Source organism: Sodiomyces alcalophilus (assembly GCF_042370955.1).
Source record: "Sodiomyces alcalophilus JCM 7366 unplaced genomic scaffold ACRALscaffold_2, whole genome shotgun sequence".
NCBI classification, from domain to species: domain Eukaryota; kingdom Fungi; phylum Ascomycota; class Sordariomycetes; order Glomerellales; family Plectosphaerellaceae; genus Sodiomyces; species Sodiomyces alcalophilus.
The window spans coordinates 6,092,158-6,115,737 of record NW_027263533.1 but is presented as its reverse complement, the minus strand read 5'-3'; the positions used below and the strand labels follow the sequence as shown (position 1 = coordinate 6,115,737).

General features: G+C 41.4%; 2 protein-coding genes and 1 pseudogene across 3 annotated transcripts in view; 1 reads left to right on the top strand and 2 right to left on the bottom strand.

The window, feature by feature from the left end:
- The window catches only part of ACRALDRAFT_1069289 (uncharacterized protein), a gene marked incomplete at both ends in the record, with an annotated part of 1,912 nt that extends 561 nt beyond the window's left edge, over positions 1-1,351 (bottom strand). Inside the window, 6 exons of the mRNA XM_071017653.1 lie at positions 65-180; positions 298-338; positions 398-496; positions 562-858; positions 927-1,153; positions 1,227-1,351. Of these exons, the coding sequence (XP_070878216.1) occupies positions 65-180; positions 298-338; positions 398-496; positions 562-858; positions 927-1,153; positions 1,227-1,351 (905 nt within the window). The remainder of the gene's footprint in view (positions 1-64; positions 181-297; positions 339-397; positions 497-561; positions 859-926; positions 1,154-1,226) is intronic.
- Positions 1,352-2,482: 1,131 nt separating this feature from the next.
- Positions 2,483-2,716, top strand: ACRALDRAFT_1062226 (uncharacterized protein; the record flags this gene model as incomplete). The annotated part of the gene is made up of 1 exon (XM_071016557.1): positions 2,483-2,716. A coding segment is annotated over one exon (234 nt), but the record flags the coding sequence as incomplete, so codon positions are not given.
- Positions 2,717-2,751: 35 nt separating this feature from the next.
- Positions 2,752-2,833, bottom strand: ACRALDRAFT_t82 (annotated as a pseudogene). The gene has a single exon. The product of its transcript is annotated as a tRNA-OTHER (tRNA).
- Positions 2,834-23,580: the final 20,747 nt, after the last annotated feature.

Genomic DNA, 23,580 nt, shown 5'->3' with positions numbered 1-23,580 from the left:
TGGGGGGGGGGGGGGGGGTTACACGCAAGTGCAGTGGCCTTCATCGTTCCCAATGACGATGTACCGCCGGAATCCCACGAATATCGCCCCTCCATATTGATCCTGCAACATCCTCTTATCTGAAATGGTGGGTGTTCCGCCAGCGTCCCCTGACGGTTCTGCCCAATGGATCTTGAAAACCTATTTCACCTTAGTGATGATGATGGAGGCAAAGGTGTCGATTCGAAGGTTGGAATAAGGGGATAACAAAAAGAGAGAAAAACAAAAAGAAAAGGAAAGAAAAGGGGCAGCACCTACCTCGCCAGGCTGGAACCTGCTGAAGGGTTCAATAACGTATCCTGACCCGTCAGTAATACAGCCTGCTTAACTACACAGATAAAACGAGCCCCAGACTTACGTGGGTCAAGCGCCTCGATCTCGCCCCCCGAGCCCCTGATATCCAGTGGCTTCGGCGTTGGCGGACCTTCGTCCCCCTCCAAGTCGTATGGTGCATAGGCTACATAGGCGAGATAAGAAAGTTAACTAACAGCGCGCGAGAACCGGTGGTATGTGGCTGCATACTATACACTTGCCCGCTCAGCGATGATTCTCCCAGTCGCTGTTGGTCCCAACCCCGACTGACATGGATTGCCGCCTGGAGATCGGGATCGTCAAACCCGGTCAGGGTGTTTGCTGCAGACTGATCCTGGTCCAATTCATAGGCCTCATCTACCATCAGTGTCGTCGCAAGATGTCTTGCACCGTCTACCTCAGTCTCTTCACTGCCGTGAGAAAGTACCTTCTCCTTCCCCTTCTCATTAACTCCATCCGCCTCTTCTTCAAGATGATGACTAGATTGCGCGTAGGAATACTCGGGCTCTGGACATCCGTTAGCCACCATCCGTAATCCGAACCCCCATACTGGTGATACTACAAGAGAGATTTACGTTCACGTGGTCCATCTTGGATTTCTGAGCTACGACCGCGGGCGCTTTGAGATGTATATGCATAGGGCGTCGCAGATAGTTGGTTTATACCATGGGCGATGTCCTCAATGCTCGGATGTTCGGGAGTAGCTTGAGTTTGCCGGGGAATCTCGTCCGCAGTGGCACCACCTCCCGGATGGTAGTCGTACTCGTAATTACCTGCCAGCACATCAGAATCCAGAGCAAGACTACGGAGGTTTAGATTGGCATCGGGGATAGATTAGCTGCCAGATGACGAAGCTATTGAGGTTGGATTCGTACCATCTACTTCGTATGTCCCGGCGTGCACGGTAATACGTGCAGTGTTCGGCGGACCAAATCCAGTCGCTCCAGTCGCCCCAGACCGGGCGTCTGAACCTATGCTTGTTGGTTCTGGTTTTGTGCATGGTGACATCTTATACCCGGCCACATTGACAAAAGAAGGTGCTTGGCGGTCCAAGGCGTGAAGAAAGGTGACATGAGCGAAGAACGTAAGCTAAAAGTGTTGCGGCCTGTTGGAAGACGGGGTGGAAGAATGAGACGCAAAGGAGACAAGATGCCCAAGAAAAAAAAGAAGGCGCCGAGAAAAGAGAGGCGAAGATTGGAATAGAGAGCAACAAGAGCAGAGTGGGAGTCGGTATTAGTGAAGCCCGAGCAGCGAAAAAAAAAATGCGATGGTCGAAAGAACGGCGTGTGGCCAGCGAGAGGCAAGACAAATCCAACCTGAAGCCTTGGGGATCGGGGTCAATGCACGAGGACGGCCTCCCCCGCCCCTCTCGAGTCCGGACTGAGGATCTCAGATGCACAGCGCGAGGATCCGCAACGGACATCGAAAGTTTTTAATACACGCCCGTCAGGATCTCATCGGCAAAAGAAAGGACTTGCTTCAACCGAACCGCACGGCGAGGCACAGGCATAAGAGGTGATCAGCCACGAAAGGTCCAGAAAGGAAACGGGGTAAGATTCTATGAGTGCAGCTGTCCGTTGCTCCGTTCTATATCGCTTTATCTATTGGGTAGAGCGATGGGGTTTCGTGAGGAGCGGTGACGGGACCCGTACTCGTTGCCGTACCTACCTAAACGGTGGGTTTGTAAAATAAGGGAACCAACAAGGAGTGAAGGGGGGAAAACGAATAGAGTGGAAGGACAGGCATGTCGCACTGTTCTGTCCGGCTTGTCCATATTATGTCCATGGCCATTCATTGTCCCATTAGATGGCAGGTTTTTAACAGACAACCCCGTCTTAGCAGCGAACGTTGGCTTCGACGCTGGATGCCAGAAAGCCCATTCTTGAACGGACTAGGCTGGAGGCCGAGCCAGCTCCCTGGCTGGCTGCATAATAAAAAGGAGTTGCTTCAAAATAAGCCGTGAATTCACAGTAACAGACATTTTTTTTTTTTTGATTCAGGTTTATTAAGTCTATATGCAGCCAGAAGCTATGACAGACTTTTCGGAAGTACCAAAGGTATAGTGACTAGGTATAGGACACGCTACGAACCACTTTGGGATAGGAAAGTGCGGGGGAGTATTTACTTAGAAAATGCCATATACACCAACCCCTTCACTTTAGTAAATCTACCTCCAGGGAAAAACCGTATAAAAAAACCCTATACGGGGAAAAACCTAAAAGCCCTGGTAGCCCCCCCTATACCTTTTTCCTCCCTTCGTGATAACCCCACGCAGGTAGTAGCAGTACCTCCTAGGCTACCTGCTGTCTCGATAAGGATAGGTGCCCAGGCTATCGTTATCTACTTAGCAGGGGTTAAAGACTAGCTACTAAGTCTTCTTTGCCGCAGGTAAAAAGCCGGTGGGGGGAGCGGGATTCGAACCCACGACCTCTAGGGCCTACTAGAGGTTAGTCCAGGTGGTTCACCACTCCACTATCCCCCCACCAGTAACAGACATTCGTAATAAGTAATGGAGAGAAGACCTTATCGTGATATATCTATATAGGATATCTGCAGCTAAGAGCGTGGCGTATACACACTACTACGCGGGCTCGCGTAACCTTCCTAATTAGGTTTAGGACGCTTATAAATAGTAGACAGGCCGCTTATAAATATTAATACTCTAGAGCTATAGTCGGAATGAGTACTGGTATTTGTACGCCCCCGGTTCACTATTTATTATCCACTCAATCCATTTTTAGAAGGTTACGCGACCGCGTATATAAGTAAGATCTTGGCCGTATATGCTGCGTACCTATACCTTACGATAAGCCTTAATCTCTATAATTAAAACCAGATATCTTAAGCCACTAAATCACTACTGTTTCTGCCTCTATATTTATTAACCCTAAGGTATTAAGAATATATAATATCCTTATACTAGGTACCTTATTATATATCACGTAATCCTAATACCCTAGTTATATAACCTTATTATATACTACGTAATCCTGATACCCTAGTTATATAACCTTATTATACACCACGTAATCCAGATACCCTAGTCACGTGACCTTATTATATATCACGTAATCCTGATTACCTACTCTAACGTGTACAGGTACGTAACATTTATAGCCAAGATCTTACTTATATACGCGCTCGCGTTACCTTCTTATTTAGGGTTAAGTGGACAGCAAATACCGAATAGGGGGCATATAAATACCGGTATTTAGTCGGAATATCTAAGTGGTATAGTCGGAATATCCTGCCTTTATTTATATACTTTGAGAGTAGGGTATATACTAGGTATATACTATATAATAATTCTTAGGATATATTAACAGATATCTATATTTAAAGCCTAGAATATATACTAGGTATATACTATATATTATACTAAGGATATATTAATAGACTTATATAATTAAAAATAAAGATATATACTAGGTATATATTATATATACTTTAAATATAATATTATAATATACTATATTACTATAATAGATATATTATCAGGACACTAATATCGTATAAAGTATGACTTATATTTATTACAGACTATAAAAGAGTACCAGTCTACGATATTAAATATATAGGCAAAAGAGGGGAAATAACACCATAATATATCTCATAGAAGTACCGCCGTATTCGGAGTAGTGCGTGACGTGGCTCTACGAATATACCTAACAGGATATCGGGGCATTTAGGCATAAATGCCTAACACACCCCCCAGGGCCGTAGGATTAATCCTGACGGTTCTAATCGAATTAAAGCCTAAAAATAACGTAAAATCTAGGGTTTTTAAGCCCAGATATTAATCTAAAGGTTAACGGCTTATTAAACAACTTATGCCTTATTATAATCCTAAAATAGTAGTTAAATTAACCCTAAAAATAACGTGATAATTATTATATAATTATAGTTAATCTGACGATCACGATCACGATTATAATCTAATCCAAACCACTATTAAGTCGATAGTAATCGAAATAATCGACTTAAACTACTATTAAAGCGGTAGTAATCGATCCGCTTAAACTAAGCCGGAAGAGCTCTTTTCTATCCTAAGTATCTTAACGAACGTAGCTGTTATAGGTTTATATAAGGAGTAAAGAGAGTCGTTAAGACTATAATAAGAATAGGTCACGAAGCTAACCTTAGGGGAGGAATAATTATAAGATTATTCGTTAAGCCCTTTCTACTCTGGACTTAACGGGAAACACCCTACTTAAGGACTAGTCACTATCCTCCCTAGGATCGGTATATAATAACCTAAGGCTCTAAGATAACAGGTCTTAAGCTAGCTTAATAGTCCTAAAACATAACTCGGTCCTAAATATCTCCTAGGGTTAACCTTAGGGCCGGTTCCGGGTTCTTAACGTATTCCTCACTGCCTCTAAGTCCTATCCAATTCCCTTAAATAGAATATCCCTAATATCACGCCCCTCCTTCTAAGGCTCCTATCCACGGGAGCTAGTAACCGTTACTAGTCCAGTCCGCCCGTTAATCCATCCCGACCTAGGGACGGACAGGCCGGCCTAAACTCTACCTATTAGGGCCATTAACTCCCTCCTCGTCCACCTAAGCTAAGCTAAACGTCCCTGTTAACCTGGCCTAACCTCCCTCTAATTAATCCCGTCCTCCTCGTATAGTATAACCGTAGTCTTATAAACTAAGAGGCCCCGTTATCTTTAGATAAAGCATAACTCCCCTAGGCCCCCTTTATTTATTACCCTTACTATAACTATACTATAATAAAGCCCCGAGCGCTCTAACCGGGGCCCCTCTAATAAAGGGCTCTAGTCGGAATAAACCATAATTCTAAAAATAGGTATCGTGCCGGTAAATAATAGTATTTATAGGTAGTTAATTATAGTCTTTATTACTTCGGTAATCCTTTAAGACTCCTTTTATCCACTCCTCTTATACTACCACTATTATTAAGGCGACCTAAGATACCTATATAAAGGGCCTATCCTAAATAAAGCCTGTCACGATATAGTCCTAAATAATAAAAGAACTTGCCCTATTTCCTTTTTTCGCCCTCTCGCGGCTTATCTAGCTTAAGGCCGGGTAATAATAAGGCGTAATATCTATTATAATATTAATAATAATAAAGCCTATCCGTAGACGCGTGCACTATAATAGCACCCTAGGCGCGTTCTCTATTAATAACTGTATCGTAGAATCCCGTAATAGGCAGTTATATCTAGGTAAAAAGGGGAAGAAATAATATAAGTAGGGCCTATATTAGGTTATACGACTATTCTGATATAGGAATTTTCCTATCTGCCTAACTTATTTTATTATTCTTCTTTACCCTTTTTTATTTACTTATTTATAATAATAATTATCACGGGTTGACCCCTCGAAAGTGTAGTTCCGGTATAAGGCCGGAACCGCTAATTAGCACGCAGATCCGACGCTCGGACCTCGCGCTGCCCTTACCACGGATTCGTATAAACCTAGTAAATCCTGCACCTCTTTATAGACCTTTTCCTTTCCTTTTCCTTAATTCTAGCTAATATAATTATTCGGCCTTACTTAGTGCGATTAACCTATAACTAGCCGCTTATATAGCTAGAATTTAGCGAACCCTACGCGCTATATTAGTATAGAGCTAGATACGAACGCGCCGTTAGGCGGCAGAGGTTCTATAAACCCCGCTAAGCTAGCTAAGTGGACGGATAGAAGGATCACCGAAGCTATTAATACGACGCTCGGTCCCTTATAGGAATAAATAGCTTAATAATAAGAGCTACTTTAACGACTTATAAACGGCCTCGTGAATATCTAGGCCCCGTAGTAACCTACCCCTAACCTCGCGCCCCCCGCGGAGGGAGCCCCCACGAACACGCCTACTAAGTCGGTAGTAGGTCCCCTAACCCCGGCGACCTCTGCTCCCCCCTAGATTAGAGTCCTATAGGAACTAAATAAACCACGCCCGCCGTATACTAAGCCCCTACTATACCCCGCGAAGTTTAGCGGAAGACGAACGGAGTACGTTACCTAGTTATAGCAGATACGCGATAAGCTCCTACTAGATAAGCACTTATTTAATAACTAAGCCGAAATATAGTATTATATTAACTTATACCTAAAAGGGAGCGCCTAGTAAATAGTATTAGCCTTCTACGCCGCTAGGGGGCCGGGAGGTACCCGTAACCTAGAGTTATTCCTTACCTACCTAGACCGTATATATAAGGACTAGAACGAATAGCCTTATATAGCCCTCGCGTTATATTCCCTTAGATAATATAAGGAGTAAACCTTTTCATAGTTCTTACCGAAATTTAAAAAATAGATCGCCTAAGCAGGTAGTAGCGAGTAGGTAGATTCGGCGAAGATCACCTTCCTAAAGGGAGCCCTAAGCTAGAAGCTATATAGCGCCCTAGTTACCGTAAAGTTACCCTATAACTATATAAGCTAGGTTATTAAGGTATAGAGTATCGCCTAAAAGCTAAAAGGACTACGCCTAACTAGCCGGAATACTTATATACCGAACCAAACCCGGAACTAAGAGACCGATACTAATAAAGATATCGCGATAAGCGGGATTAATTAGGTCCGGCCCGATACGACTATAGACTAACCTCGCGATAACCGGGAGTGCTAGGGTTATAGGAAAAAGGGATATATTTATATAAACTATAAGTCCCGGGATAAGGGTAAGGCTAAGGGCGCCCGCGTAGCGAAGGTATAGGCTAAGGATAGCGATATCGCTATAAGTTTAGACGGTTCGGATAATAAAGAGTCGGGAAAAGAATAGCTTTAACGCGAAAATAGGCGTTAAAGCCGATAGCCGCTTTACGGCGGGAGTAGGAGGCGTTTAAACACCTAGCTAGCAGCGACTTAGCTTTAATATTAACGCCAGTAAATAAAAGATATATATATACTCTTATAAATACGGGTTATAATTACTATACTATTATAAATAAACGCTTTACCTAAAGACTTTAGTTACTATTAGTCGATAAAAGGAGACGATTACTAAAAGGATTCTTAGATATATCTAAGCCGGCTATTAGCGCTAGGATCGCCGTGTTTAAGCTTAAGATTAACGGCTATATATAACGAGTCTTCGCCTATATAGTAAAAGGACTAGATTAGGATATATTCCTAGGAAAACCGTGGCTAGAATATAACGACGTTATATATTACGCGAAGAACCGTAGGTTATACCACGGAGTCGCTGATATTAACCTACGACTAGTAGGCGAGGAGGAACTAGCCGATATATAAGCTATCCGCGAAGTAAGGCTAGTCTCGGGATTAGTGTTTACGGCTATAATATAACGGATAAGAAAAGGATTAAGGGGAAAAGAAAGAGACGAGTTTAATACCTTAATCCGGGCCGTTAGTATATAGGATATTAATAAGGCCCTCTATAAAAAGGAACTAGTAGACCCTCGGGACTATATCCCTACGAATATACTACGAGAGTTCGGCGACCTCTTCGCGCCTAATAAGGCTAACGATTTACCCTTTTACCGACTAGGCGTTAACCACGAAATCACCCTAAAGCGAGGTCCCGATAAGCTTAAGCTAACCTTACTATAGGGGCCCCTCTACGGTATATCCAGGGAAGAGTTACTAATACTCCGAAAGACGCTTAACGACCTAATAGATAAGGGGTTTATATAAGCTAGTAGCTTAGCGGCTACCGCGCCGGTCTTATTTATAAAAAAGCCAGGGGGCGGTCTACGCTTTTACTATAATTATAGAGCCCTAAACGCGATTACTTAGCGGGATCGCTACCCCCTCCCCCTAATCACCGAGACCCTATATAACCTAGCTAGCGCTAAGTGGTTTACGAAGCTTAATATAGTCGCCGCCTTTTATAAGATCCGTATAGCTCCCGGGCATAAAAGCAAAACGGCCTTTAGAACACGCTTCGGTCTCTTTAAGTAGCTAGTATATCCTTTTAGACTAAGCGGCGCTCCCGCTACCTTCTAACGCTATATTAACTAGACCTTATAGGAGTTCCTTAACGACTTTATCACGGCCTATATCGATAACGTCCTAATTTACTTAAGTAGATCTTATAAGGACCACGAGGCAAAGGTCCGGCTAATACTATATAGGCTTATAGACGCCGGCCTAAATCTAGACCCGGCTAAGTATAAGTTTAGTATAATAATAGTAAAATACCTAGGCTTTATCGTTATAGTAAGTAAAGGAGTATCCTATAACCCTAAAAAATTAAAGGCTATCCGTGACTAGGAGGCCCCTACCTCTATAAAGGGAGTATAAAGCTTCTTAGGATTCATAAACTACTACCGGATATTTATCTATAACTTCGTAGGTATTACGGCCCCCCTTATAGTATTAATAAAAAAGGACCGGGTTTTTAGGTAGGGGATTAAAGAAGACGTTACCTTTAAGGAATTAAAACGACTCTTTTAGATAAAGCCTGTCCTATAGTTATAAAACCCGGACCGTAAGACTATATTAGAAACCGATTACTCGGGCTACGCGCTAGGTGGTATCCTATCCTAGGTACATAAGCTAGGATATCGCTATATAGTCGTATATTACTAGCGTAAGCTTACCCCGGCGGAGTATAATTACCCTATCTATAATAAGGAGATACTAGTAATTATAAGCTATATACTCGCCTAAAAAGCAGAACTAACTAGCTATAAGTAATTTATAATATTATCGGACTATAAGGCCCTTAAGTATTTTATAACTAAACGGTCCCTTACTAAAAGGCAAAGCCGCTAGGCTAGCGAATTAGCTTAGTTTAACTTTATACTAGAGTACCGGCAAGGTACTAAGAACTTTATAGCGGATACGCTCTCCTATTATAAACAGGACGCCCCGAAAGATAGCTTAAACGACCAGGAATAAGGGCGGGTAATCTAATTAATACCTAATTCCGCGATCCTAAAAACGATTCCTAAGCTAATAATACGGAAAATATCTATTAAGCATATATTTAAAGTAAATAAAGACCTTTAACGACTTTAGGATAAGACTATAATAACCGACCCCTAGTATTAAGGAGTCCTCGCCGCGATTACTATAAGAGCTTATAGCTTTAACCCCTCCCTTAGGTTATAACTATAGATCGCGGAATATTCCCTTAACCCCGCGGGATATATAACCTTCCGGGATCGTCTCTAGGTTCTAAGCTCCGGGGAGGACTCGTTATTAACGGGACGCTTAGTATAAGCGATCCACGACTCTATTATCGGCGGCTACCCGGGTAAGGAGAATATAATCGCTATAATAGCCTAATAGTTCTTTTAGCCCGGTATAAATAAGGATATACGGAAGTTTATCCGTAACTATAATCCGTGTAATAAAGGTAATTAGTGGCGGAATACGAAACGCGGGCTATTAAAACTATTACCTATGCTAAAACGAATTTATAGCCACCTTATAATAGACTTTATAACGGACCTGCCACTTACCGGCGAGGTCGGGGCGAGGTTCTTATAGGTAATTATAGATAGGCTAATAAAGTTAGTAATATTAAAAGCGATAGAAATAATAAAAGCGGAGGCCTACGCAGAACGCTTCCTAAACTGCTATTTTAGGTTCCACGGTATACCCCTCTTAATCGTTAACGACTAAGGTTCGAACTAAACCGGGAGGTTCTAGCGATACTTCTATAAACTCGTAAGGATTAAGTAGTGACTTAGCACGGCTTACTACCCCTAGACTAATAGAGGGCCTAAGAGGTTAAACTAAGATATCTAAGCCTACCTCCGTGCCTTCGTATACTATTCCTAGGACGACTAGGGTCGCTTATTACCCGCCGCGTAGTTATCGCTTAATAGCAGGAAGAGCTTAACGACCTAGCTAAGTCCTTTTTTCTTAGAACACGGGTTCTATATCGACCCTATCTAAATCCACGACCCGATACCCCTATACCCGAAAAAAGCCGCCGCTTATAACCTACTAAGTTTCTTATAAGGTACCGTAGAGTTCGCGTAAATAGCTATAGCCTCGAAGTAACTATAGGATAAGGAATCCGCGAATAGATAGCGACTCCCGGCGGAGCGCTTTAAAGTAAGAGACCTTATATAGCTCTTTATAGCTAATTACTCTACGCCTAGGCCCTTAAAGAAGTTAAGCTAGCTATACTAAAAGTATAGAGTAATAAAAGTAATTAACTTTTATATTATAAAGCTAGATATACCCTCGGGGATACACCCCCGCTTTTATATTAATATCCTAAAATAAGCTAGCCGCGACCCCCTCCCTAGATAGGTTATAACCGACCCCTAACCCGAACCGATTAGGGACGCACTTTATAGTAATAAAGAGTAGGAGGTAAAAAGTATCTTATACATATAGAATAAACAGCGAGGTCGTGGCGTACTACGCGAGGTGTTAGTATAATAGGCGGGATACACGGAACCCACTTAGGAACCGTTAGATACTATATAGAATACTAAGGCGTTAGACGATTTTAAAGCGGAATATAGCCCCGCGGATAAGAATAATAGGCTTTTATAGGACTATATTATAAGGAATACGCGAAGACGAAAAGACCCTAATATAAGGAGGGCATAACCTATAATCGTAAGTTAATTAAAGGGGGGGAATTTACCGGCCCCCCTACCGGTTTCTAAGGAGATAGATAATGCCTCCGTAAAGGACTTTAATTAGTAACGTTATCGCCTAGGCCCTTCTAGCTACTATTATTACTATTACCGGTAATAGGACCGCTACCTCCCTAAAGGGCGGCGAGGATACCCTCTAGGAGGCGCGTTATCGCCGCGCCCTATAAGCGAACCTCGCGGCGGAGGGCTACCACCTTATAGCGGAGACCCTCGCCGTTATTAACGGAGGCGGGGGCGGAGTTAGCGGGGGCGATAATAGGAGCTACCTTAGATAGGGAGGTATAATAGTTATTATAAGCTAACTTAAAGGCTTCGCGGAGCTAGACTAGAGTTAGTAGCGACCTTAAAAAAGACACGGGAATACTTATATTATTATTATTTAGATTATCGTGTATAACGCGACCCGCCTTAGCTATAGGGCGGATAAATAAGGCGGTAGCGGGAGGGAGCTAAGAAGGTTAGTCGCGACTATTTAGCTTATAGATCGTAAAGGACTTACTAGGCGGCACGTATAAGATCCTATAGTGTATTTATAGCACTTAGGGTTCTTATAGGCTATACCGGGCCTGGATTAGTTATAATACGTTTAGTTAAATTTTATCTTAGTGCCCGTGATACGATTAGCGTAAGGGTAGTAAAAATCGTTATAATAATAACTAAGAGGGTAGGCTAGGCCGCGCTATCGCTTATTAGGCGTAGCAGGCTACTAAAGAGTTAGTAGGACCCTTATAGCGAAGTATAGACTCTTATCGTATACCTTTTTATTACTAGGACGCTTACTAGTATTCGCTATCTTAGCGATAGCCTTTTTAGCTATTTCCTTAACGGAGGGGGAGGGGGGGGCGGCGGAGAGAGAGGGGGCGGCGACGTTACTAATAACCAGGACCTCTTTAATAGTGCCCTTATAGGTATAATAAGCGTTATAGCGGGGGGCGGATATCTAGATATACTCCGTTAACCACGACCTAACCGGATCGGTATAAGGATTTATCGGGAGACTTATAATAGTTAATTAAATAATTAAAAAATAGAAAATTATTAGATTAATAAAAAAACTATAAGGATAAAGCGATTATACTAAGAGTTAGCGAGGAATAATATAGCCCTTAGCACGGAACAGGTAATAAAACTTATTACTAAAACGATATTATAGGCTTATAGGAAAAAGAATTAACTATAAGTAAAAAACCGGGTAAAGCTACGCTTATACTATAATATTAGACTACGGAACACGATAAAAGCCTATAAAGCTATTTATTATAATAGTTTATAAATAAAAAAAAAGGAGTAACTAGGCGTTTTTAATATAAAGAGTAAGCGCTCGGCGCGATATAAAACGCTAACGACTTAGGAGCGAAGTCGCTACGAACGCCGCGCGACTTAAACGTGTTTAACGTAAAGGAGGATACACGCCTCCCTCGCGACGCGTTCAGGCAAAAACAGACTCGGCGCTTAGTTATTACGGCCCCGGAGGGGGGAGGAGGGGGGTAATATCACGGGTTAACCCCTTAAAAGTATAGTTCCGGCATAAGGCCGGAACCGCTAATCAGCACGCAGATCCGATACTCGGACCTCGCGCTGCCCTTACCGCGGATTCGTATAAACCTAGTAAATCCTGCACCTCTCTATAGACCTTTTCCTTTCCTTTTCCTTAATTCTAGCTAATATAATTATTCGGCCTTGCTTAGTGCGATTAACCTATAACCAGCCGCTTATAATAATAACTATATCGTTACTATAATAAGTCGTTTATCCTCGTCTACCTTAAGAGTATTAACTTATCCTATTAGCTCCTTATTAGGGTATATATTATCTCTGCGCGGTGTTATATATTATTTTAGTCGCGTATAAGAGCGCGGCCGGCTTAGGACTCGGCTAATATTATAGCAGATTATTATTATTATTAGCACTATTACTATTATTATTATATAAGTATTCGTGCCCCCTTTATATAGACCTTAGGCTAACTTATAGTATTAAAGCAGACTATTATTATATAATAGCGCCCCTAGCTTTAGTTAAGAAGCATAAAAAGTCCGGCGCGGCTAGTAAACCTAAGAAGTCTAGTAAGGCCGGTATAAAGTCTAATATAGTCGGCACTAAGTCTATTAAGGTGGCACCTAAGTTATTAATAAGGGGATAACTAAGACCGCTAAGAAGAAGGTATAGCGGGCCGCTAAGAGGGCTTAGGCTAAGGCTAAGGCCGCGGCTATAGCGGCTACTCTTAAGTAGTAATAGTAGTAGTAGTAGTAGTAGTAGTAGTAGTAGTAGTCTAACTCTTTATCAGACTTATTATCGGATTCGTCCTTAGATTCGTCGTCTTCTTCCTCCTTAGAGGATAAAGCTATCGAGTAGCCGGGTATAGCGGCTACTCTAGCTAAATAAGCTATATCGGTTAGGACTATTAAGAAGCCGGCTATTACGGCTACTCTCGTCACTAAGTTAACCGACACTCTCCTTTTAGAGCGTGATAATTCGTTATAGGGTGCTTTTAAGCCCCTTAGTGACCTAGAGGGCGTCCTTAACTATACTAGTCAGGACGTCGTTATAAGTTGTGGTGCTAATAAAGCCACCCTTTTTAATAATAAGGAAGCTAACTCCGATAGTTCGTCGTTATCGGAGTTCGCTCTATCTATAACTAGGTCTAGCGATAGACCCTCGGACTTTAGTAACGGCGATGGCGTTAAAATACCGGTATATCCTATTATTTTAGTTAGGTCGGGCCTAGAGCTTCGTGCTCCTTATAGGCGGTACGCCCGTATACTAGGTTCCCTGGTATTATATAGCGATAGCGTTACCGGTCCTATCACTATACGGCCCTACCGCGGTAGCAGGGTATTTAATAAATACTATTACTACTATAATAGTAATAGCCGCGACTATAAGTTAGTACGTTTATATAGCTATAGTCCTTTTATTTTAACCGCTCTTAAGGTTACTAACTAAATATATAGCTTTTATTATAGGCGGAGCGGGTAGCTAAGAAGCTATAAAAGATATTAGTAGCGGCTATATAGGGCAGTAATAATCCAGATAACTAAGCGTTTATAAGTTAGCCTAATATCCTTATAAAGAGCACCGCTAATATATATAAGCACCGGGCCTATTAGGTCTAAACTAAGTTATATTAGGCCCTTAAGGCTATAAAAAAATACGTCCAGGATAATAAAGGGTTCGACCCCGTAGCGCGTTATGGCTAGGAGGAGGAAGAGGAGGCCGAGCGTAAAAGGCTCGATACTCCTATTCGCACGGAGCGCCACCTTACTACTATTACCCGCCGCCTAGGCTAATTAGTTAAATAAACTTTAAAGTTAGCCGGTCTTTATAAAAAAACCGGCTATAAAAAATAAATAAGGATTATTTACGGTGGTTATTAGGGTTAGGGTAGGGGGAGTCTAGGGGGGGGGTTAGGGCGTTAGCGTTTAGTTTTTTTTTTATTTTTCTTTTTCTATTTTTTTTATTTACTTCCCTAGACCTAAATAAGAAAAGTCCCCGCGGGGCACTAATAACACTATTAACTAGTTTTATTCTTTTAACTATAATACTCCTCGATAAGCGTGTTAGGGAGGTGCCTTCGTGGTTTCTAAGTATTATATTTATACTTATACCCGGCCTACTTAATAAGGTATTCGCGCCTATTCCCGTTATAGCGATAAGCCAGGACTTCCTCCACCTTATATTTATCCGACTCCTATAGTTCGACCTTAACGTCCGCGGGTATAAGCGACCTGCCGTCCCGAGACTTCTATAGTTCGAGGAGTAAGATCAGGAAAACGTTATAAATCTTTAGTAACTCCGGGAGCTATAGCTTATAGGCGAGCCTATACTAGCCTATTATAAAGGTAATCTTATAAGGGCTAAGGAACTTATCTAATAATTTCTTATTAAGGCGATATTACTTAATATTCTTCGAGGATAATAATATATAATCGCTAATCTTAAAATATTAGGCCGCCTAGCTAGCGTTATAGTACCGTTTATAGGTGGTTTAGGCTTTCCTAATAAGGACCTTTATAGCCCTGCGATTCGATATAAGGTGCTTTACCCTTTACTTAGCTATAGCGGTATAAACCTTACTTAACTTATATATCTATATATTATATAGTCCGTGTAGGTTAAAACCTATTAGCGTAATAAAGGGGGTTTACCGGATAGCTAAATACTATACGGTGTTATAGGTAAACTAGGCCAGGGGTAGCTAGTTAACCTAGTCGTCCTATTATAGGGCACCGAATACCTATAGAAAGTGCTCTAAGTTCTGGTTCTATTATTCTATCTAGCTATCCGTCTAAGGGTAGAACACGGTTAATAACCGCCGCTTAATACTTAGGAGGCTATATAGGGTGGTCCAGAACTTACTAGTAAATAGGGACCCTCGGTCCGAAACAATACTATTAGGTAGGCTATAGATACTAAAAATATACACTTATAGGATACTAATAAGGCCTTAAGCTATTAAAGAGCTATTATAAGGGATATAGATCGCGTACTTAGTAAATCGACACACCACGACCAGGATATAATCCCTTTTCTTCCCCTATAAGGTTATAAGGGGGAGGCCTATTATAAAGTCTATTAAGATCTCTTAGAACGGCTATTCGGGTACGGGTAAAGGTACTAGGTACCTAAAGGGCTTATACTAGCGTGGCTTAGTCCTTTAATAGATACTATATATAGGCACGAACTTCTTAATATCTTATAAGAGATATTCCTAATAATAAGACTCGGAAATCCTCTTAATAGTCCGACCTAACCTATAATAGCCTATAGTAGGCGCGTTATAAAATACTTAAAGGACCTTATCGCGTAAACCTAACTGGTTTAGTATAAAAAGGCGGTCCCTAAAGTAGATTATACCTTAACTATTATAGGACTATAGGTCTATTAAGTTATCCTTTAATACTAAGAAGATATAAAAGGGATTATCCTTCTAGGCAAAGATAATATCGTCCTTTAGGCTAGATAGACCCGAGGGCTTAGGTATACCTCGGGCCCTTATAAAGCTAATAACGAACTTCTTAGTAAATCCCTTAACGGGCTTCTACCGCTCCGCTTTAAGATCTGCCTAATTTATAGCGAGCTACGGCTTCCCTAAAAGCCTATCTACGGGGTTCTAAACGCCCGGATAGTAACGAATCTTAAAATTAAAGCTTAATAGCTTCTTTAGCTAATAGGCGTATTAAGGTTTAATTCGGGGCTTATTTAGTAGATACCAGTGGTTTAAGTAATTAGTTAGTACCTTTACTAAGGTCTAACTATACGCTAAATAGTAACGCTATTACCGGAACGCTTTAATAATCGCTATTAGCTTAGTATCTAGTATCGGATAGTTTAGTTCGGGTCCCCTTAGCTTCCTAGATAAGAACACTATAAGTTACTAGGTACGGTCCTTATATTAGCTAATTATAACGCCTAGTATAAAGTTAGACGCGTCGGGTTCTATATAAATAGGTAAGGCTAGGTTAAAATACCGTAATACGGGTACCGACTAAAATAATAATCGTAACTTCTTAAAAACGGCCCTCTTTATATCCCCTAACTATAACGTACCTGGTCTACCCCCTAACCTTAATAGGTCTATAAGAGGGGCAGCGACCTTAGAGTAGCCTTTAATAAAATATCGGTAAAAACTAATAAAACCCAGGAAGACCTAAATCTTCTTAATAGAAGTGGGTTCCTCCTAATCCTTAATGGCCTTAACCCTCTTAGGGTCTATAAGGACACTATTAGGGCTGTATATAAAGCCTAAGAACTCGACCTCTTATATCTTAAACACGCACTTCCAAGGGTTTACGAATAAGGACTATTCCCTTAGGCGTATAAGGATCTCCTTAACGTATACACGATAGGTACTAAGATCCTTAATATAGATTAGGATATCGTCTAGGTATATAATATAGATAGTATCGATAAGACCCTTTAAGACCTTATTAATATAATACTAAAAGCTAGTAGGGGTATTATATAGACTAAAGGGTATTATTAAGTACTTAAAATATCTATACTTAGTTCTAAAAGCCGTCTTCTATTCGTCCCCTTCTCGAATCCTTAAGCGATAATAGGCGTCCTTAAGATCTAACTTAGTATAAACCGTGGAGAACGCGAAGCGGTTAAAGATTTCGTGTATTAGGGGGAGCGGGGTACGGTTTTTACGGGTAACCTGATTAAGACCTTAATAGTCTATATATAAATATAGCTATCCACCCTTCTTCGGTATAAATAGGATCGGGGTACCCGTAAAGCTTATTAATAGGCGAATCCACCCTTTAGCTATAGCTTCCTTAATATAGTCTTAAAGGATAGCTAGTTCTTATTCGGCTAGAGGGTAGATAAGGCTAAATAGGGGTAACTTACCTTCCTTTATCTTAATTATATAATCCTAATACTAGTAGGCGGGTAGATAGCCGGCCTCTATAATATTAAAAATATCTAAAAACTCTTAATAGTGCTTAGGGATAATATCCCCTAACTTGTCCTTATCTAGTAACTCTTAATACGGCCCGGGATTAAGATATTCCAGGATCCCTTTATCTAGTTAGGCTAGGTCGGGGGGCACTAGGAGTATAGGTTATAACGGGTCCGATTAGATAATAGGGATTAAAGGACTATTAGGTAACGTATCCTTTTCTTCCTTAGTAGCGTTCCACTTCGTACTAATAACACGGCCGATACGGGGGGCACTAGACTTTATAAGGTAGATAATAAGCTATACGTGCTCCTTTACTTTCTTTAACTCCCTCCGGCCCGGGACGCCTCGAAGGTCCTCTTACTAAAGTCGATATATCTATTCGCCGGACCGGAAAAAGGTAACGGGGTTATACTCCACTAACTAGGGTATACTAAAAATAACTTAGGACCTATCAGGGTCTATATCTAGTACTTTAAACTTAATCGGATATATCCGGGTCCGGTCCTAATTATCTATAACTTTAATATATATCTTAAAGGACCCGATAAACTATACGTCGACCCTAGGGATAACCTATCTAAGTCGCTTTAGTAGTCCTAGGGGACTATAGTCGGGAGGCAGGGCCTTTTAATTAATTAGGTTAACCTCGGTACCTCTATTAAGGTCGGCGTTTTAGTAGCCCTATCCGCCGCTTAACCGTAACTCTAACTTCGCCTTAATCGCGCCCTTACTAGCAAAGAATAGCTAAGATAGCGGCCCTTTCTAGGCCTAAGTCTATATAATAACAGGGTGCCTTATATTAACCGGTAGGTTATTCGGGTTCTAACTAGCGGAGTATCCTAATAACTAACCTAAGTTAGAGGGTTCTTTCGGGTATTCGTTCCGGTAATACCCCTTTTTATTATAGCTAAAGCATATAACACCGCTATAATAGCGCCTCTTAGGAGGCCCGGGGGCTTTTATATCGTTTACTTTAATTAATTCCACGAAACCTTAAGGAGGTATAAAGGGTCGGATAGTTATAGCACGGGCCCTATTAAGGGCCTTATTACGCCTACGCTTCTCGCCGCGGGGCTGCCTTAGGCGATTATTCCGGGGTATCTCTTCTTTATTTTTACGTAAAAGAGTAATCTTTACCTATTAGGCTATAATACCTAGCGCCTTATTATCGGTAAGGATACCGGCGGCCACGATCTAGTTATATAGCGGCTTATTAAGCTTCGTTACGATTAACTATATACGCTATTTATTAAGAAAAGGTAGGGATACCTTATAAAATAATAAGTCTAGCCTATTAATAAAGTTAGTATAAGTCTAATTAGGTTTTTATATAATCTAGTCTAAGAATAGCTTCTTAGTTATAGATATCTTACGGGTTTTATTATCGACTAACTACTTAGTTAGGAATATCTTAAGGTCCTCCTAGGTAGCACCTCTAGTCTTCCTATAAACGCGCCTATAATAAGCACGCTATTAGGATTTTATAATCTTCGGTAATAGGGTAGATATAAGATAGATCTTCTTTGCCTTAAACGGCTTAACCTCGTCGAGGATAAAGCGCTCCTCGATTTCTTTAATAAATGTTTAGAACTAGTTATAGGACTGCCTGTCCTATTTAGGGAGCTTTTATAGGACCTTATACTAGCTTTTACGGGAGTCCCCTTAGGGGGTATATTCGGAGGTATCGGGGTCCTTCCCTTATTAGAGGGTAAGGAGACGCTTCTCCGTTTTTTCGCGCGCTTAGTAGTCCTTATAGTACTTAATTAGGAAGTCGAGTTCCACCGATAATAAAGTGCCGGGGGGGCGGCTTTTAAGGTCTTTAATATCGAATTAGGGTCCTATACGGATAACTTAAAGAGTCCCCTGGTCGAGTAACGGTCCTATTATAGGATTATAAGCGTCCGGGTTAGCTTATCCGCGAATCTCGAATTCGGGGTTACCGTCTTTATCCTCTAACTCGAGTATAAGGGATTACTTATAATCGGCGCCTAATAGCCTGGCTTTAGCTCCTTTAGTAGCAGGGAAAGTATCCTGGGTATAAACGGGGGCGGTGCGCTTAGGGGGTATCTTAGGTACTAGTTAGGGGTAATAGTAGCATTTAAAAAAATAGCTAGTCTTTCGAACTCTTAATAGTCGTTATACCCGTAAACAGTTAGAACGAATAAAATATTATAGGTTTATATAAGGAGTAAAGAGAGTCGTTAAGACTATAATAAGAATAGGTTACGAAGCTAACCTTAGGGGGGCAATAAATATAAGATTATTCGTTAAGCCCTTTTTACTCTAGACTTAACGGGAAATACCCTATTTAAGGACTAGTAACTATGCTCCCTAGGATCGGTATATAATAACGTAAGGCTCTAAGATAACAGGTCTTAAGCCAGCTTAATAGTCCTAAAATATAACTCGGTCCTAAATATCTCCTAGGGTTAACCTTAGGGCCGGTTCTGGGTTCCTAACGCATTCCTCACCGCCTCTAAGTCCTATCCGATTCCCTTAAATAGAATATCCCTGATAGTAGCGTGCTTTTACGGAGGTAACGCCTTTATTATCCTATCACTAACTATCTTATTAATAGCGATCTAATTAATAACAATCTCCTAGCGTTATACGATCTACCGGATCTATAGGGCCTATATATTAAGATACTTTAATTTCGATATAACCTATAGGCGCGGGCTTTCTAGTAGCTAACGGGTCTAGTTATTATGGTAATAGATAGTAATAGGGTTAACCTTAAAGGTTAACGTTAGGTCCTTTATTAATCATAGCGTCGCGATATACTACTTGGCGGCGGCACTTAGAGCTACGAGCTCGGCCTTTATACTAGATATAATAACGCTTATTTACTTATTCGCCTTCTAGTCGATAGGACCTCTAAAAAGCATGGTTATATAACCCTAGGAGCTATACCGAGTCTTATAATCGTCTCTAAAGGCGGCGTCGCTTATATAAAATAAAGCGTATTTAGCTAGGGATTTATCGGAATCCCGTGGCCTAAAGGACAGGTAGAGGGACCTTATCGAGTTAAGGTACTTAAGGCACCTATTAGCGGCTTTATAATATTAACCGGATAGATTAGTAGCGAATTCGGCTAGTCTAGAAGCAGCCTTTAAGATATCCGGGCTTATTTAATAGGCGGTATAGTTAATCGATCTAACCTTTTATAGATATAGGTGGATAGAGTCTTTTAAAGCCTAAGAGCTATTCGGTTCTAGCGTATCCGGAAAGGCGAGCGGCGTGGTGACCCGTTTATTAGTCACGATATTTAACGCCTTTATCTTCTTATTAATATAGTTATTAAGTGATAACCATAGCTTTCGGCGTTAACGATCCCTTATAACTCTAATACTAAGGAACTACTTAATAGGACCTAAATCCCGGACCTAGAACCGCTCCTATAGCTGCTTAATCAGATCCTTGGCGGCGTTAATGTGCTCTTTTTGATATAGTAGAACTATATCGTTAATATAGAAGAATATAAACAGCTTATTACTCCGGAAGATATAGTCGTCCTCCTTTAACTGCGTAAGACTATACTTACCTAAAATAGAAGAGAGCTCCTGGTGATATAGCTTTGGCGATCGGCGTAGCCTATATAGGGCCCGGCGTAGCCGGTTAATCCCACGGTTCGAGGGGCGTAGGAGGCTTAAAAACGGTTCTAATCCGGCCTTATTAGTAACGTGTGCTATGGCTTATATAATATTTTATCCCGGCGGGTCTTTAACGTAGACCTCTTCGTTAAGCCGGGCGTTCGTGAAAGTATTAACGGTATTAAGTTAGCGGGTCTTTAGATCGAAGTGGGTAGTAATAGCTATAAGTGTTTTAAAGGTCCTGCCGGCTAAGGTGGAGGCGTAGGCGTTAAGGTGATTTTAAGGCTATTAATCGCTATAAACGCAGAGGCGTGCCTTGAATTTAGTGACGTAGCCGGACAGATTAACTTTATATTTAAATACCTATATTAGATCTAAAGGGCGGCTCGGAAAGGCAGAAGACGACGGCTTAATAGCTTAAATCGTGCCTATCCTAATAAGGGCCTAAACCTCTTTAGAGGCGGCTATAACCCACTATATTCTATATAAAGACCTTATTATGTGGCTCTAATTAGTGGGCTCTTCGGGTATATCACGGTATAGCAGCGGCTTTTTCGGTATATCGAAGCGGTTAAGATAAAGGAAGGCAGAGTCGGCGTATTATTATAGTGGCCGGCGGTTACGTTATAGCCGAGTAAAGGCTACCGGCGTGGTAGCTAAAGATAGGGTACCCGCCGTGGATAAGGATAGACGGGTATCCGGCGCTAGAGGCCTAGTCGGCGTTATAGAGGTAGCCGATAAAGGCAGCTATTAAGTAGCTGCTATAGGAGTGGTGGAAGGCCCCGGGCCTGCTATTACAGTAGCCGTGGCAGTAGCCGTTATCTTATCCTCCAGAACTAACTAATTAGGGGATAATAAACCTATAGCCGTGGTAGTACCGGCGGCGCCGGCGGTAGGCGTAATAGTACCGTTAGAGTCGTCGGAATCAGAGGAATCTTTATCCGAGTTATCGTCGTTATCGGAGTTATTGTTAAAGGCAGCGGCGGCGGTTACTATTAACGTTATAGGAGCTAGAGGTAGTAATTAGCTTATAGCTATAGTAGCTAGAATAGCTGCTATAGGCGTTAATTAATATAAAGCTAGAGGCGTTGTTATAGGAGGGGAAAAAGAAGAAGAAGAGGGCGTTATTTTAGGAGAGGTTTTAGAGGTAATTATAGCAGTAATTATAGCCGGCGTTATAGCAGAGCCCTAAGCTCGGGCCAGCTGCTCTATAGTAGAAGGAGTAACCCGGGTAGCCACTATACCTGCCGTTTTAGGCGGCTACGATCGCTATAGTGACTTATCCACCCCCTCAGAATTAGGCGAGGGAGTCGAATTTTCTATCACTTTAACAGCTACTGCTTTAACCTCTTCTTATTTAACCTATTTAACTACTTTAACAGCTCTCTTAATTACTTTAAGCTATTCCGGCCTTCTAATATCTTAGAATAACTCTATCATTATATTCTGCTATAACATTATAAATTAATCGTATATCGGTATCACGCTAATAGTCTCTAGGGCGTCCTTTTCCGTATCGTTAGTCTTAGGCAGGTTAAGCTCTTTAAAAAGCTCTATCGCTATAGATAGGTCCACGTCACCATCCTTATATAGGATCTTTTTGTTAAAGCTAATATCTCTTATACGCAGGACCCTTCTAAGCTTTAGCACCTATATCCAATATATATTAGTGCTCTTATAGCCGATTAGATAACCGATATAAGCCCTCTCCGCGAGCTTCTTATTCTTCCGGCGCCCACGTTAATAGTTAGCAGTTAATAGATAGGCACGGTAGCCGTACCTCTTTAGGTAACCGATGAAAGGGGTGCTAGTAATACGTTCGATACCTATTTTATTAACCCACTTATCTATATAACCCTTCGGTGACTTCCACCTAAGGTCCTGGCGTGGAGTCAGATTATACAGGCATATTGCTATAGCTATTATCTCCGGCTATATATCCTATTAGAAGCCGGAGGTAATAGCGAGCGCCTAGGCGATAGTATATATAATAGCTCCGTGCCGTTCTGCTCCGGCGTTCTATATAGCCGTAGTAAGTGACGACCTCTTGATTAGGATCCCTTTAGCGTATACCCAGTTATTAAGGGTACTCTAAAGGGCTTGTGTATTATCTAGGCGTATCACTATAATAAGGCAGTGACACTACTATACCGTATATAGCTCGAAGGAGGTGACCGATAAAAAAACTAACTTAAGGTCCTTTAGGAAGTCCCCTATAATAAAGTGTGTGTATAGGTAGTGGTATAGTATTAGCTTTATAAGGCTATTAAAGGACTTATTATTAAAGAAGATATCGATATCTACACGCTATTAAGGGCGTGTGGGCCGGTGGTTAGGCGATCGTCGTGATACTAGTCTCCGGGCCTTACTACTAGAGTAGCTCTCGTACTCTATTATAAGGGGAAAATCCCCTTTAGAGACGGCACCGCCTATATAGGCGGTTATAATATATTTAAAGGCTTCGGCGCTTACGTGGCCTAGCCGCTTATACTATAAACGAGCGTCGGCGACGCTTATAATCGGGGCTCTCGAGCTATTAAAAAAGCTCTATTATTCTGTTGGTTAGAGGGCAAACTAACCTCCCACGTTCTTTAAAGGCAGGGTAACGGTCCTACCTTTTTCCTTAATTTCTAACGCCTATCTACCGGTAATAAGCGATCCTTTTAGA